This window comes from Chrysemys picta, chromosome 7, assembly GCF_011386835.1.
Source record: "Chrysemys picta bellii isolate R12L10 chromosome 7, ASM1138683v2, whole genome shotgun sequence".
In the NCBI taxonomy this organism is placed as follows: Eukaryota; Metazoa; Chordata; order Testudines; family Emydidae; genus Chrysemys; species Chrysemys picta.
The window spans coordinates 19,932,871-19,945,919 of NC_088797.1; the positions used below are offsets into that span (position 1 = coordinate 19,932,871).

The following is a 13,049-nucleotide window of genomic DNA, read 5'->3' on the forward strand; positions in this document are numbered from 1 at the left end:
GGACTTATAAAGGGAATGGTGGGTGGAATAGCTTATTTTTGTCATTTTGTTTATTAATTGGGCTAAACATTTGAGATTAATTTTGATTTATTTTTGGTGTTACTTTTTTTGTTTTTAACTAGGTATGATTTTAAGTTTTCTTGAACTATATTAGTTTTTTGTTTAAATTAATTTAGGAGGTTTGGGGGGAGGGGTCATACTTTTAAACATTGGTTTTAGGTTATTGTGATATTTTTATGAACTTTATATATAACGCGACCCGATATAACACGAATTCGGATATAACGCGGTAAAGCAGTGCTCCGGGAGGGGGCAGGCTGCCCACTCCAGTGGATCAAAGCAAGTTCAATATAATGTGGGTTCACCTATAACGCGGTAAGATTTTTTTTGTCTCCCGAGGACAGCATTATATTGAGAGATTATAACTGAGTTCACAATTAAAATGAATGTGTAAACCCAATTATTACAAGGGTACCCCAAAATGAATTTTTTTTTCTATTGAACAAGCCTTACATAGGCATCTGGCTTTCAAGGTGCATCTTTAATTGTGCAGGGCCTGGCACTTGCCTTGTAAATGACGCAGGTAGATGGAGAATTAGACCACAAGTTGGTCCAGTTATGGAAGAAATGCTGAAACATGAGTGCTGGTCTTCCAGCTCAGCACTGCTGTAATTGCTGCTTGATCATGTGCCGCTGTGTCTGAACAGAAGAAGGTGGTGGTCTAGAAGAATCAATGAGAGGAAATATTCCTAAAGGAAGGGGTCAATGACAAAACTCCCATTGACTCTAATGGAGCCAGGATTTCACCCTAGGAAGCCTCATAGTTATCCATCTTTGGGTAGGTCTCTACTGCAACCCAAGGTGTGATTTCAGTGCCGGCAGACTTACCCACACCAGCACCACTAAAAATAGCAATGTAGATGCAGTGGCATGGACTTCAGTGCAGACTGGACAAGCATGCCGGTGACCCTGGACATGTACTTACATTACTAGCCCACGCTGAAGCCAGTGCTGACGTGTCTACACTGATATTTTTAGTTGTGATAGCATTGGTATAGCTACCAGTGCTGCAGTCACACCTCCGATTGCAGTGTAGATGTGCCCTTAGGCTACTTCCATACTCTGAGCTGGGGGAGTGATTCCCGGCTGGTGTGGGCATACTGGTGCCAGCTCTCCTCTGAAGTAGCATGCTAAAAATGGTAGTGTAGCCGTAGTAGCATGGACAGTCGTGGCACAGGCTAGCTGCCGTTCCCACGGGGTCCAGGTGGGTTTATACTCCTAGCTGATGGCTCATGCTGCTGTTGCCCATGTTACTGTGACTCTGCTATAATTTTTAGCATGCTGGTTCAGATGAGAACTAGCATGATTTATGTCCACGTGAGCTGGGAATCACACCCCCAGCTCCAAGTGTAGACCTTGCCTTAACCTCTCCTTCTATAAGACCAGAGCTGGCAGTGGGTTGGATCCTCCTCTAAACCTCGGCTGAATTCAGTGCCGATACCATAATATTAATGCAGTTCCAGCCTGCTCTGTTATGGGGTAAACGTCACATTCTGCAAAGCAGACCTGCTCTTTCTGGGGACTGGATAAGTTGAGACTGATGGTTCGTGTTTCATGGTGCCCGGGATTAGATAGTATAACCTCCAGTTCCAATCACCTCTGCGGTGCTTTCTCAGTCGCCTGGTTCCTGGGCGCACACATTCAGTCGTTGGTGACCGATAGTAGCCCAAGGCGAAGCTCACGTTTCATTACCCCTCCAGGATAACTTGGGAAAGGGGGAATTTGTAATGTCCTTTAGCATAATCTACTGGAACATAAAACTCTAATAACTGCTCCTTTTCTAGAAGTTTAAAGCTCTAAAATGCCTAGATTAATTTGTGCAGAATTAGAGCAGTTGAACAGAGGGGCTAATGACTTGACCCAGGTGCCCAAGAAAAATGGGAAACGAATCCTTTTTCAACAGCTGTTAAAATGAGCCATTCTCCTTCCTGCTTTAGTGCCCTGCTCCTAATCTCCTTTCAAAACATATGCATTCAGGAGATACGTTTAGTGGAGGGATGGCTTTGTGTATGTGCCCAGTCATTTTCCCCCATCCCCACTTAGGAGATCAGCCAACCGTGGTAGCAATCCAGAGTGCAAATTTCTGAGCATGATCATGGCACTTCAAGGCAAAGGGTGTGAAAGTGACAACTGTTCCCACGTTATTTAAACTCTCTTTAACGAACGAAGGGTCAAAACAAACAGATGCCCTTGAGCTGCACATTGAACGGCCGTTGATATGAAGCAGAACTCTGTGTGCTGTGGATCCAGGGCCGTGTATGTCCTTAAATGTTCCCTCCTCTTAGCCTCCTTGATACATATCTCCTAGCGGCACGGTTCTGACCCAGGAAGAGCTGACCATAGAGCTGGGCACTTAGTGGGGTAATTGGCTGCCGTCTGTGGGGTCCAGGAGCTGGAGAACTGGTGAACCATGCTGCCTTGCAGCCATCTGCAGCTTTCTTGGGGCGGCTGGTCCTGCAAGAAGCTGAACATGTCTTGCTCCCATTGACCTCAGTGGGAATGGGTGGCCCTCTGCGTCATAAGTAATTGAGCTCCTAGGGCCAAACTGATATTTGCCCTGCAGCCTCTTTATGCTATCTAGGTTGGTGCAAAGGGGCTGTAGAGCAGACACAAACCTCCACCCCCCAGGGAATAACCCCTGCACAGAGGGTCTTATTACCCCCTCATGCTCCCCCTCCGCCTCCCCCACTGCAAGGGCAGGGGTAGGCTGTAGGAGGGTGGAGGTGGGACCCTGGCTGCCCAGAATAAGGGAAGCACAAGCCGCCTCCTTCTGTCCCTGCACCAGTGCTCACACCAGCACAGGGATGAATTTGCCCCATAGTGATTAACCACCAGGACCACATAATAAGCTTCAGGTGGTTGATCTTGTACAGGTACGTAGTGCTGGACATGGAGCAGGGTGTGGGTGTCACTCTGCCTCCCTCTTTGCAGTAGCCTGTTCCTGTGAATCTGGGAACAAATGAGGGCAGTAAGAAAAATGGGCCATGCAACGCAAAACGGGTAAACTTCAGTGGTTGGCAGGTGTGTAAGGCCTAGAATATCGCCTTCTGGAGAGCAGCGGAGCGTAGGTGGGTAGACACCATTGAGATCCCATAGAGACACAAGAATGTTCATTACTATTCATTAAACACTGTTTGAATATTTGGTTTTATAAGAAGAAAACTCCTGTGTTTTGGATCTGAACTAGGATTGCCAATTTTAGTTGGACGTGTTCCTGGAGGTTTTAACACATGGCTTAATCTTTAATTCCCTGGAGCCTCCAGGCCAATCCTGAAGGGTTGGCAACCCTAATCTGAACTACTGAAAAGTGTTCCTATATTCACAGTATGCAAACTTCATGTCTTTTAAAAACCAGATGAGAAACTATCTGCTCAATTCACTAAATACATCACAAGGGAAGCAGAGAAACAAGCACACAGAATTGCAGAGGAACTGCCTGAGCTGAACAGCGTGATGGGTATAAAGTGCCTGTGGAGGCCTATGGTGTGATGGGTATCACATAAGCAGAATTTATGTCCAGTGTTTAAATCATCAGGGAAGATGACTTTTGAGATCAATCTGTGTGGCGAAGTCACTAGTTGAGCGGGTGTCCTTGTCAGAGATCTGTTCCTGGGTAAGATCGGATCCTGCTTGCGCTGCCAGCAATTACACTTGGAGAGAGAGTTCAATTCGCAGCAAATATCTCATCCGTGAAGGATGGTTATCAGTCTGTGCAAGGTTAAAAGAGCTCCAGTATAAGTCATGGCTACAGTGACTGTTTGCTATGGGATGCAGTTTTGTATGCTGCTGAAAAGAGGGACTGTTGCAAACTTGCTCGTTTTGTTAAGCATTGCCTAGCAGGAAACAAAAATAAATATAGATAGATAGCCTGGGAAATGGATCCCAGCGCTCTGGGCGTAGGAAATCAAACCACGTCCGTGCTCATGACTAGTTCTTGGTCCAGCCCTTGGGAAGAAAAGGTTCAAATATCACTTCAGACAGAAGTGAAAATGTACATGCATCTTGGTATTCATTTATCTGTTCACCTCGAAGAGTTTGCATGGCACAATAAATAGGTATCGTGAAGCCAAGGGTCCCTCCTGTCTGGAGACTATGCTCTGAGGCCCTAATCCTACAATCAGATCTGCACAAGCAAACCGCTGTGCTGGCATGGGAACCCCCTGAAGTGCTGGGCTGGAGGAAAGGGATAAAAAGCAAAGCCATTGAGTGACTTCCTGCGTGTTTGCCAAGTGTCACGTTAGCACCCTGGTTTTTAAAGCTTTTTTTTTTTTAAGGTAGCCTTGCTGTAATGTAGGCCCCTTTTCCTGTTTGAGTGAGGGTGCAGCGGGTGCGGTTTGTTTGTTTTAATAAGACTAATGAAAAACAAAACAAAACCCTTCCCTCTTTCTTCAGCCTTGGTGAGTGCTCTGGAGCCCACAACTCAAAACGATAGGAGTCCCTCCCATCACCATTAGCCTTGGCCTAGGTGTGACATTATCTGTTGGTTGGTGAATTTAATGCTGGTAAAAGGTGCCAGATGAAGCTCTAAAAACTGACCTCCCTTCAGCATGCACATACAGTGTTCAGCATTGGCAGGAGTCCCCTGTGGTGCCCTGTTAATATGGTTCAGCTCTGCTGTGGTAAGAGGATGGTTCTGTCACCGAGACCCTTCAATCTTTGGCTTTTTCTGGTAGTCCCCAGTGGGGAAAGGCTATTGCATTGACCCAGTGATCTACACAGCTCTCCCACTGGCTGACTCCTCAAAGGCTTCCGTTCCTTGTTGCTTATCCTAATTTTCTTTCCCCTGTCTCTGTGGTTTTGTTTCTTGTGTGTGCTGATTGTAGTCAAGGTGCAGAAAAGTGACCATCACCATTGCTGGGATCCCTGTGTCAACTACTGCCACACCCACCATCCAGGGCACTGCAAGACACCCACCTGGAACCAGACCTCCAGCCAAGATTATTGCAAATGTAACCCAGCCACTTAACATTTGTGTGTGTGTGTCGCTCTGCAAGAGCTAGTCGCTCTGCTGTCAGGCTTACTGACCACTCCCCTCCCACAGTAAGCTTAAAAAACACTTGTCGATCCAAAACGTGACCAACCACTTTCTTGGTCTCCAAATCTGTGTCCAAAAATCCGTAATAAGATTTGTATTGTTAAGTGAGTGTGTGCAGTCCAGCACGTGGGGGAGGGGAGCAGACAACCCTACAATAAAGCCAGTGTGCTGAGCAACCCTATAATAACACACCAGTGTACCTAGCTAGGCATGCTCTTGGGCAGCTCTACAATATAATGATGACATGCTGCAAAGGAGGCAACTCTATGCTAATGATGCCAGCATATTTGGTTAACGAGGAGCCAGCCCTACAGTAACACACCAGCGTGCCTAGCATATTCATGGGCAACCCTACAGTAAACACACCAATGTGTGTACGCCTGGTTAGGCAATGGAAGTTTGCGGCAGAAAACCTGTCCTGTTTTAATCTGCTGAAGTAGTTGCTTGCTTGATGTATAACTGGCGAGTTAAAAGTTTGCATTTAATCATGCTGGTGAGCTAGGTTTGTTTTCTCTTACTGCTGAGTTGTTGTTCCGTGTTTGCATAGCTCTTGTTGCTGCCAACTTCTCATCGCCCACCATGAACACGCAAGGTTTCCCCTGCCAGAATTCGAATACGCTACCTCGGAGCTCCCACCCCATGAGCCCGCGTGCCACCATGATGAGGAGGAGACAGAGGAAGAAGGACCACAAGAGCTCATGTAAGTGGGATGCCTGGCTAGATGGGTGTGTTGATCTCAGTGCCACCAACACCTCCCTCTTCCTACTCGGGTGACTTCACTAGGGCCAGCCTTGGACACAAGCAGTGGAAGAGACTGTGGTGAGCCCTGTGCTTTTGTGAATGCTGTGCTGACAACATCTTTCAGTCCCCTTTCCCTCCCCATCTTTTGCCAGCAGGGATCTGAGTTTGGGGAAACTTGTCATGAGTTTAGCTCCTCTCCCTTAATTTGTACTGCTCCTCCTACTCCAACCTTTCCTGCAGTGGGCCAGAGGCCTGGCCCAAGTTAATCAACCCCCTCCCCTTCACCCCCAATCTCTCCTGCCTGCATCTTTTAGGTCTTGCTCTCGCTTGAGACCTTGCAAATCATGAGTTTGCCCCTCTTGCCCTCCTGTCCCTCTTGATAAGTGTTGCTTCTGCGACATACTGCATCCACCTCAGTATGTGTTCACAGTAGGCTCCCTTCCCCGGCAGTATTCCTTTACCGTGGAACGATGCAGAACGGCCAGTTGGGAATGGCTTGTGGGCACTTGCAGCCACGGGGCAACATGGGAGCCACGTTTCTACAGACCTTGCACAAAGCTGGCTGTTAACCGGAGCCTCTAATGCTTTTTCTCGTTTCAGTGTCGCTGGCTTCTAGTACAGTGGGTCCCGGTGGGCAGATTGTTCACACAGAAACAACAGAGGTGATCCTAAGGGGAGACCCCTTGAATGGCTTTGGCCTTCAGCTCCAGGGGGGGATCTTTGCTACTGAAACCCTGTCTTCCCCGCCCCTCGTCCGATTTATTGAGCCCGACAGCCCAGCAGAGAGGTTAGAGCCCTTGCCCTTGATCACTGCATGATGTTGCTGATGGTTTCCTTTTTCAAAGATGTCTTTCACCCATTACTCTTCTTTTTATTTATTATCTTTGCATTATCACCAGTTCCTCACTGGGTGCGGCTTAGTGCTTGTGCATTCAGTACAGAGAAGGGAATCTGTACTGTATTGGAGGGCCTACTTGCTGGGGTTTATTTCAGACACTGCATTTCCTCATATTCCAGCATGGAGCTTAATTTTAATCTCCTTCCCATCTAGGAGAGCGTGCATATTTATTTGTATGCGCTGGCCACTGCAGCAGCATTTGGGTTTTCACAACAATTAAAGCCAATGTACCACGAAATGGTCACAGTTCATTTAAAATTAACTGTAATTGGCCCAGCAGGCCTGTGGTTTGATTAATCAAAGACCTGTATAAAGAAATGCACTTTGCACTCTGCCCTAAATCAAACTATGTGGTGGGCTCTAGTGAAGCACCAGAGGCTGCGAATTCCACAGGGTCTTCTGGCATTGCACGGGTGCACCCAGAAAAGCACCGTGCTCCTTCTCTGAGATGGCTCCATCACCTCCTGGAGGAGTTGTACTGCTGTCTGATATCTGTGTTTCAATGGAAGGTAATACCCATTTTTCTGTGAGCATTATCTGAAGCGCCTATTTCTGTGGCAGTTTATCGTTCTGTCTGCTTGCCACGTGCTTTGTGACATCATTTTTTTTTTTTAAGTGCAGTTGGAAACAGAAATGACTCTAAAAATGACGCTATTGATTCCAGGTGTATATCACTGAGACTCAGGAGTAGGTTGGTTTGCTTCACGGGTCAGAAAAGAATATTGTCCTGCTCTCCAGATCAGTGTCTCAAAGCTCTTCAGAAAGGTGGCTAAACTTCATTATCTCTCTATTTTACACATAGGGAAACTGAGGGACAGCATAGTTAAGTGACTTGCCAAAGGTGGTGCAGCAAGCCAGTGCCGGAGTTGGGGCTAAAATCCAGGTGCTGTGAAGCCAAGTTCTGTATTCCAGCCAAAGGGCCGCACAGATGTCTTTTTTCCCCCAACATAACTCTCAAGCTCTAAAAATCAGTCTGTTCCTCCTCCCTCTTACTTTGTTACCAGTAAAAAGACCCTTGCAATTCAAATTTAGCTGACAATGTTGAGTGAAGCAGAGTAATTAGCAATGATTATTCATGGAGCAGAATATAATCCAGATTGTACTTCTAGAGTTAAGTTGGCTCCTATGGGATAACAGGACCAAATATTGTCTTTAAATATTGCCAGTGAAGTCACCAGTAGGGACTCAAACAAGACCACCGCTGGTTTGAATAAGAAGCCATTTTTACATAGCATTCTCCGGCTACAGCCTCGCTTTTAATTCCCACTGAACAAGGTACATTAGCTTCAAAACTAACCGCACGCACCCACCCCTATGGACAATTCCTTAAACTGCCTGTGATTTACACTGATGATCTGTCCTATCTAATGCTGTGATGGAAGTAACAAATAGCTCCCGGTACCTACTGTGGATATTTCCCTAGCACAACAAATCTCTGCAGGCTTGATTAATGTTTTATCTGCCTGGCAAGGCTTCAGCTGCCACAAACCACACCACACCACGCAAATAACATTGATCACACCACAGAGAAGGCCGAGTGGCATTTAAGAGTCCCTAGCAGAAAAATATCTGCATCTTTGCCTTGTGGTATCCATGTCGTGGGGCAGCCTGTGTTGTACTAATCACAGCAGATCTAGTTTATATACTTAGGATCAAACTTTGTGAGACTGGTGGTGGTGGCGAAAAGAAAAGAGAAAAGAAGTATCTTCTGTTCTCCGAAGTCTCCCTGAAAAGATTGTCCTGCTGTGGCACCAGTTGGTAGGGATGCTAAAGCCTTCTGAGCCTTTGTTTGGATTTAAAATCCAATTTGTAAAAGCGACGGTGGTTTTATTTCCCATTAATGTGGTGGAGTTGGACCGTGTTGTGAAATCCCAAACTGCTTTTATAAATCAGGCATTGACAAAGTCTTCTCTCCCAGGAGGGTTTGGAATCAGCGCTGCTTCTCTGATCCTCTTGCCAAGCCCCAAGCGAGAGCAGAGACTTGCCGCACGGTCTTGCCTGGATCTAACGTGTCATGCAGGCAGCTTTTCTTCTTAGCTGCCCACCCAGCAGGATTCTCACTCCGCCAGTCACCTCCTTCATCCATTCAGATTGCAGAGAACTATCCGCCCTGCTTTGCAGTATGGATTATTTTGATGTTGAAAATTACCTTCTGCAATGTGTGCTACCTTCAGCATGGCAGGCCACCTTTCCTAGCCTCTTAGCCACCGTAAAACACTTTCATCACATGATGTTGCCCTCCTGGTGTAATAGAATGGGTCGGTATTTGCGGGGAGGGAGAGAGGAGATATGTAGGGAGACCAAAAGAAAATTGTACTAACCTCCATTCAGGCCAGGAACTTTATTCTCTCCTCCTTGGCAGGTACTGTTCTAACTGCTACTCCAGATACCACAGCCATTTTCTTATGCTTACAAGGCCAAATCGTTATTCGTGGCTGGCCTTCATTTCTACATGCTCACCCATGTGCGTACAGTCACTATGCTGCACAAAAGTTGGATGGCCACCTGTGCAAACAAATTGTGCTCCCTGGTTTGTATGTGCGAGAGCGTGCGTTTGCCTGGTCGGCGATGTTTGTGGAACGGGAGGTTGGCTGAGCAGTTGCAGCAGGGGGAGCAATTCTGGAGCAGGGAAGGAAAGCCCTTTGAGTGTGAGTATGGACACACGGCCCAGGAATGTAACTTTTCTTTCCCTGGTCTTTGTTTTTTCTTATCCTGCTGTCCCCCCAGGGGCATGCAGTCTGCCTCGTGTTCAGGGCCGGCTCTGGCTTTTTTGCCGTCCCAGGCAAAAAAGCCTCCCGCCGCTCCCCCCCCAACCTCTCCTCCCCCCCCCCCGGTGGGGAGCGCGGCAGGGGAGGGCGCTGAGCCCGGCCAGGGCCCCGCTCTCCCCGACCGGCTGGAGCGCCGGGAGGAGGGCGCCCCAACAGCCCCAGTATGCTTTAAGAAAACAAAACAAAAAAAACCCAACCCTGAGCACCGCCCCCCTCCAGGTGCCGCCCCAAGCACATGCTTGGTAGGCTGGTGCCTGGAGCCGGCCCTGCTCGTGTTGTGATACCATCATAACTCTCTCTCATTGGCTGGTCTCACCCGTTCACCGACTTTGGGTTTTTCTCTGGTTAATGGGGTGGGACGTTATGCAATTCAGGTGAGTTGAGTCAATTCCCGGTATAGCTGCTATTCTCTTGGAAAGCAACTAGCCAGTTCCCAATAGCTACCGAGTGAGAGACGCAACATCTGGCCGACAGTGCTGTGTGCCTGCTGTAGAATGATCTGTGAGAATGCAAGCGAAGGGGAGAGGATTTGATTCCTATCCCCTCCAGAGCACTCTGTTTCAGGTCAGCGCCATATACTAGCACCAGGCTGTGTTTAGAAAGAGAATTTACTGCATCTTTCAACTGGTGCAGGAAGAGGCTAAGTTCTCCTTGGCAACAAGTCAAGGTGTCACCCAACTAATGTTTGTTTCCAGTTACCACGTGAGAGACATTTCAAGGGAAAGACACCCCTGTGATCAGTTTTACAGCTGGTGGCATCTACCAGTCATCCCTCACCATCAGTCACTCTGCTTAATGGGGGCAGGTTGAGCCCGCTGGGCTTGAAATTAGACTGTGACTCAGCCCTCTGCATCAGCAGCCGGAGTGGTATAAGCTGGGTGTCTATCATTTCCTCTTGGTTGCCTCTAAATGAGTCTGTTTCCCTCTCCCTCGTGTAACTAAACGTGCTGCTGAAACAAGTAAGGCAACCCTTCCTTTCCAGAGTGACTTCAGGGCACGATCTGTGGGAGGAAGTGTCTCCTTTGGAGAGTGCATGTTTGCCAGGAGAATGGGCGAGGCTTTCTGGTCTGTGTCTGGGTGCCAAAAATCTAAGTCAGTTAGGTTCTGAGTTCTCCAGCTCTGCTCAGATTTTATTTGATCATAGCACCTGGAAGCCAGTAATACTAAGCTCACAAGTGAGAGAAATTAGTGGCCAGTGAAAGTTGCCAACAAGTTTTTTAATCAAGTTAGGATGCGACCTGCGCATCGTATCAGCCATAACAAAATGTAAAGCTCATTTAGAGCAGACATTAAACCCAAGTGAAGGCATCCAACACTATGAACTCCAGTGTTACAAGAAGTGTGTCCTTCACTCAAGAATACACCAGCCTCCTCATTCTTTTCATTGGTAGCACTTTTCTTCCAAGGATCTCACAGCACTTTACAAACACTGATGAAAGCCACGCAGCCCACCCATAAGGTGGGTGTCATCTCGGTGGGCAAAATGACTGAAAGAGGGTTTGGTCCGCATAAGGCCAGCATGTCAGTGGTAAAGCTAGAAAAATAACCCCAGGAGTCTTGACTCCCAGTCTCCTTCTCTCACCATTAGATGATACTGTAGAGTTAACAAGGCACATCTGGCTTCAGCACCTTCAGCAAGGGGGACACGAGGTCACTGCTTCACTTCACAACATTTTATAAACCTGCGAGGAAAATCTAACTTGAGCAAAGGAACGTAAGAACCTGCGTCTCCTGTCCAAGCAGCTCGAGTGGGGGAAACGGCAGCTATCTTCTCTGACGTTGTTTGAAGGCACCCAATGACACTGTTGTCCTGTGATGAAAACAATGGTCGTGTCACAGCTGGTTGGGGTTTTATCTGACTTCGTGATGATAATGTAAAACCTTTTTCATCCCGCAGCTGCTGGTCCCTTCTAAGTAAGACATACTGCTGCAGCAACAGAGTTCATAGTGCTGAAGGAAATATTTCTGTCACAGCCGTTGGGAGTCTTAAGTTCTATAACCCACAATTTCCACATCTAGCCACATAAAGTCATAGTAGCTGCACATACAGAGGACCAGTTAAGCATCTAATTGATTGCGCAGCCAATTAATACGGCATTTATTCACATTTATAGTACATAAGAAGAGTGCCTGGCATCATCTCTGGGTCTCCTTGACAAACACTTTTTAAAAATACATCTCATAGACGCCTTAATTTTTCCATGGATGATGTAACCCAGGCAGCACCATAATATAACACAGATTTAATAAATGCCCTCCCCCCAGCAAAATCACCTCTCCAACCTCTAGAGAGAAGATGTTGAGCATGTGCATTTTTCAACACCACAATGTAAGCGTGGTCTGATGACAGCTTGGCCAATTGCATCCAGGGCTTGCTTGGAGTGACAGCTACTTCCTAGTCTCCTTTGACCGTAATGGCCTCTGTAGTGGCAAACCTTGATACCACAGGTTCTCTTACAATCCCGTCATGCTTGAAGTGAGGTATGGGATTGTTAAGGTATGGTTGCTCTGTGAAACATCAGCAAAGTCAGATATTTGAAATTGGACAGGTAAAGATTTTGCAGGGTCAGTAACAGATAAAGATCTCACTGAGCTGGAGAACCTGAGCTCTGAAATGTGGCTTTAAATGTACAGGTGGAGAAAGAGAACTCTCCCAATACCTATAGAGAGATTTTGGAGACCATCCTAACTTGACTGAAAGAAGAATTTGCTATAACTCTTGGAATTCTGTACCAGTGCTTGGCTGTAGTAACTAAAGAGGAATGCAAGAGCAGAAAATTTTGGAAAGATTTCATGGATTTAGTCCCTTCTAGCCATAACTCAATGGTTAAATGTTTGTGTGTATGACAGACATAACTGCCTAATGGGCAATGGAAAGCCCAGGTACAGCACTGCATTCATGCCTTTGTGGAATAACGTGGTAGGTCAGACGAGCTGTGGTGGATGGCACAGAAGTCTTAAGATTTCCTTCTTGAGGTTAAGGCAAATAAGAGTGGGGTTGGTTTGCAAACATATTGCTTAGTGTTTGCCAAAACTCTGCTCTGCTCATATGCACAGATGCAACCCACAATATGTGGCCTGCATGCCACAGTTGTCAACTCCAACCCAACTTTACAGTTCTTTGGTTTCTTCCAAATTAAAAAGTTGTTACACAGTTATGTTTAAAAGGAAGTGTCAGCTGTGGTTCTATTGGAAGAGTATCAAACAATAATAATATTGGCCTTTCAAGGCCATTAAACAGTATCCATGTACATTTGGCTTCGGGAAATGCAATTACAAGGGATGAATGATTATCCAATTTGCTGAGACATTTTGGTGAGTTCATTGGATTGTAACTTTGATATTAGTCATATATTAATCAGAGGACTCTGTAATTTTCAGTGTCATTATTTTGGGTTCCAGGAGGCTCAGGCATGCACACATGGAGAGCTGTGTACCACTAGATATGGTTAGAGAGCAAAGGCGACTAGTTTTTATCCAATTTCACAGCTGTGGGTTTGGTTTCTAGGGGTGGCAGGGAGATTTCTCTGTGTACACTGCAGGAAAC

General features: G+C 46.7%; 1 protein-coding gene across 10 annotated transcripts in view; it reads left to right on the plus strand.

Moving 5' to 3' along the window:
* The window catches only part of GRIP2 (glutamate receptor interacting protein 2), a 472,776-nt gene that overhangs the window by 417,242 nt on the left and 42,485 nt on the right, over nt 1-13,049 (plus strand). For all 10 annotated transcript variants that reach the window (XM_008168031.4, XM_065550900.1, XM_042849851.2 and 7 more), the window contains exons 10-12: nt 4,884-5,009; nt 5,643-5,795; nt 6,437-6,623. In XM_008168031.4, the coding sequence (XP_008166253.2) occupies nt 4,884-5,009; nt 5,643-5,795; nt 6,437-6,623 (466 nt within the window). The remainder of the gene's footprint in view (nt 1-4,883; nt 5,010-5,642; nt 5,796-6,436; nt 6,624-13,049) is intronic.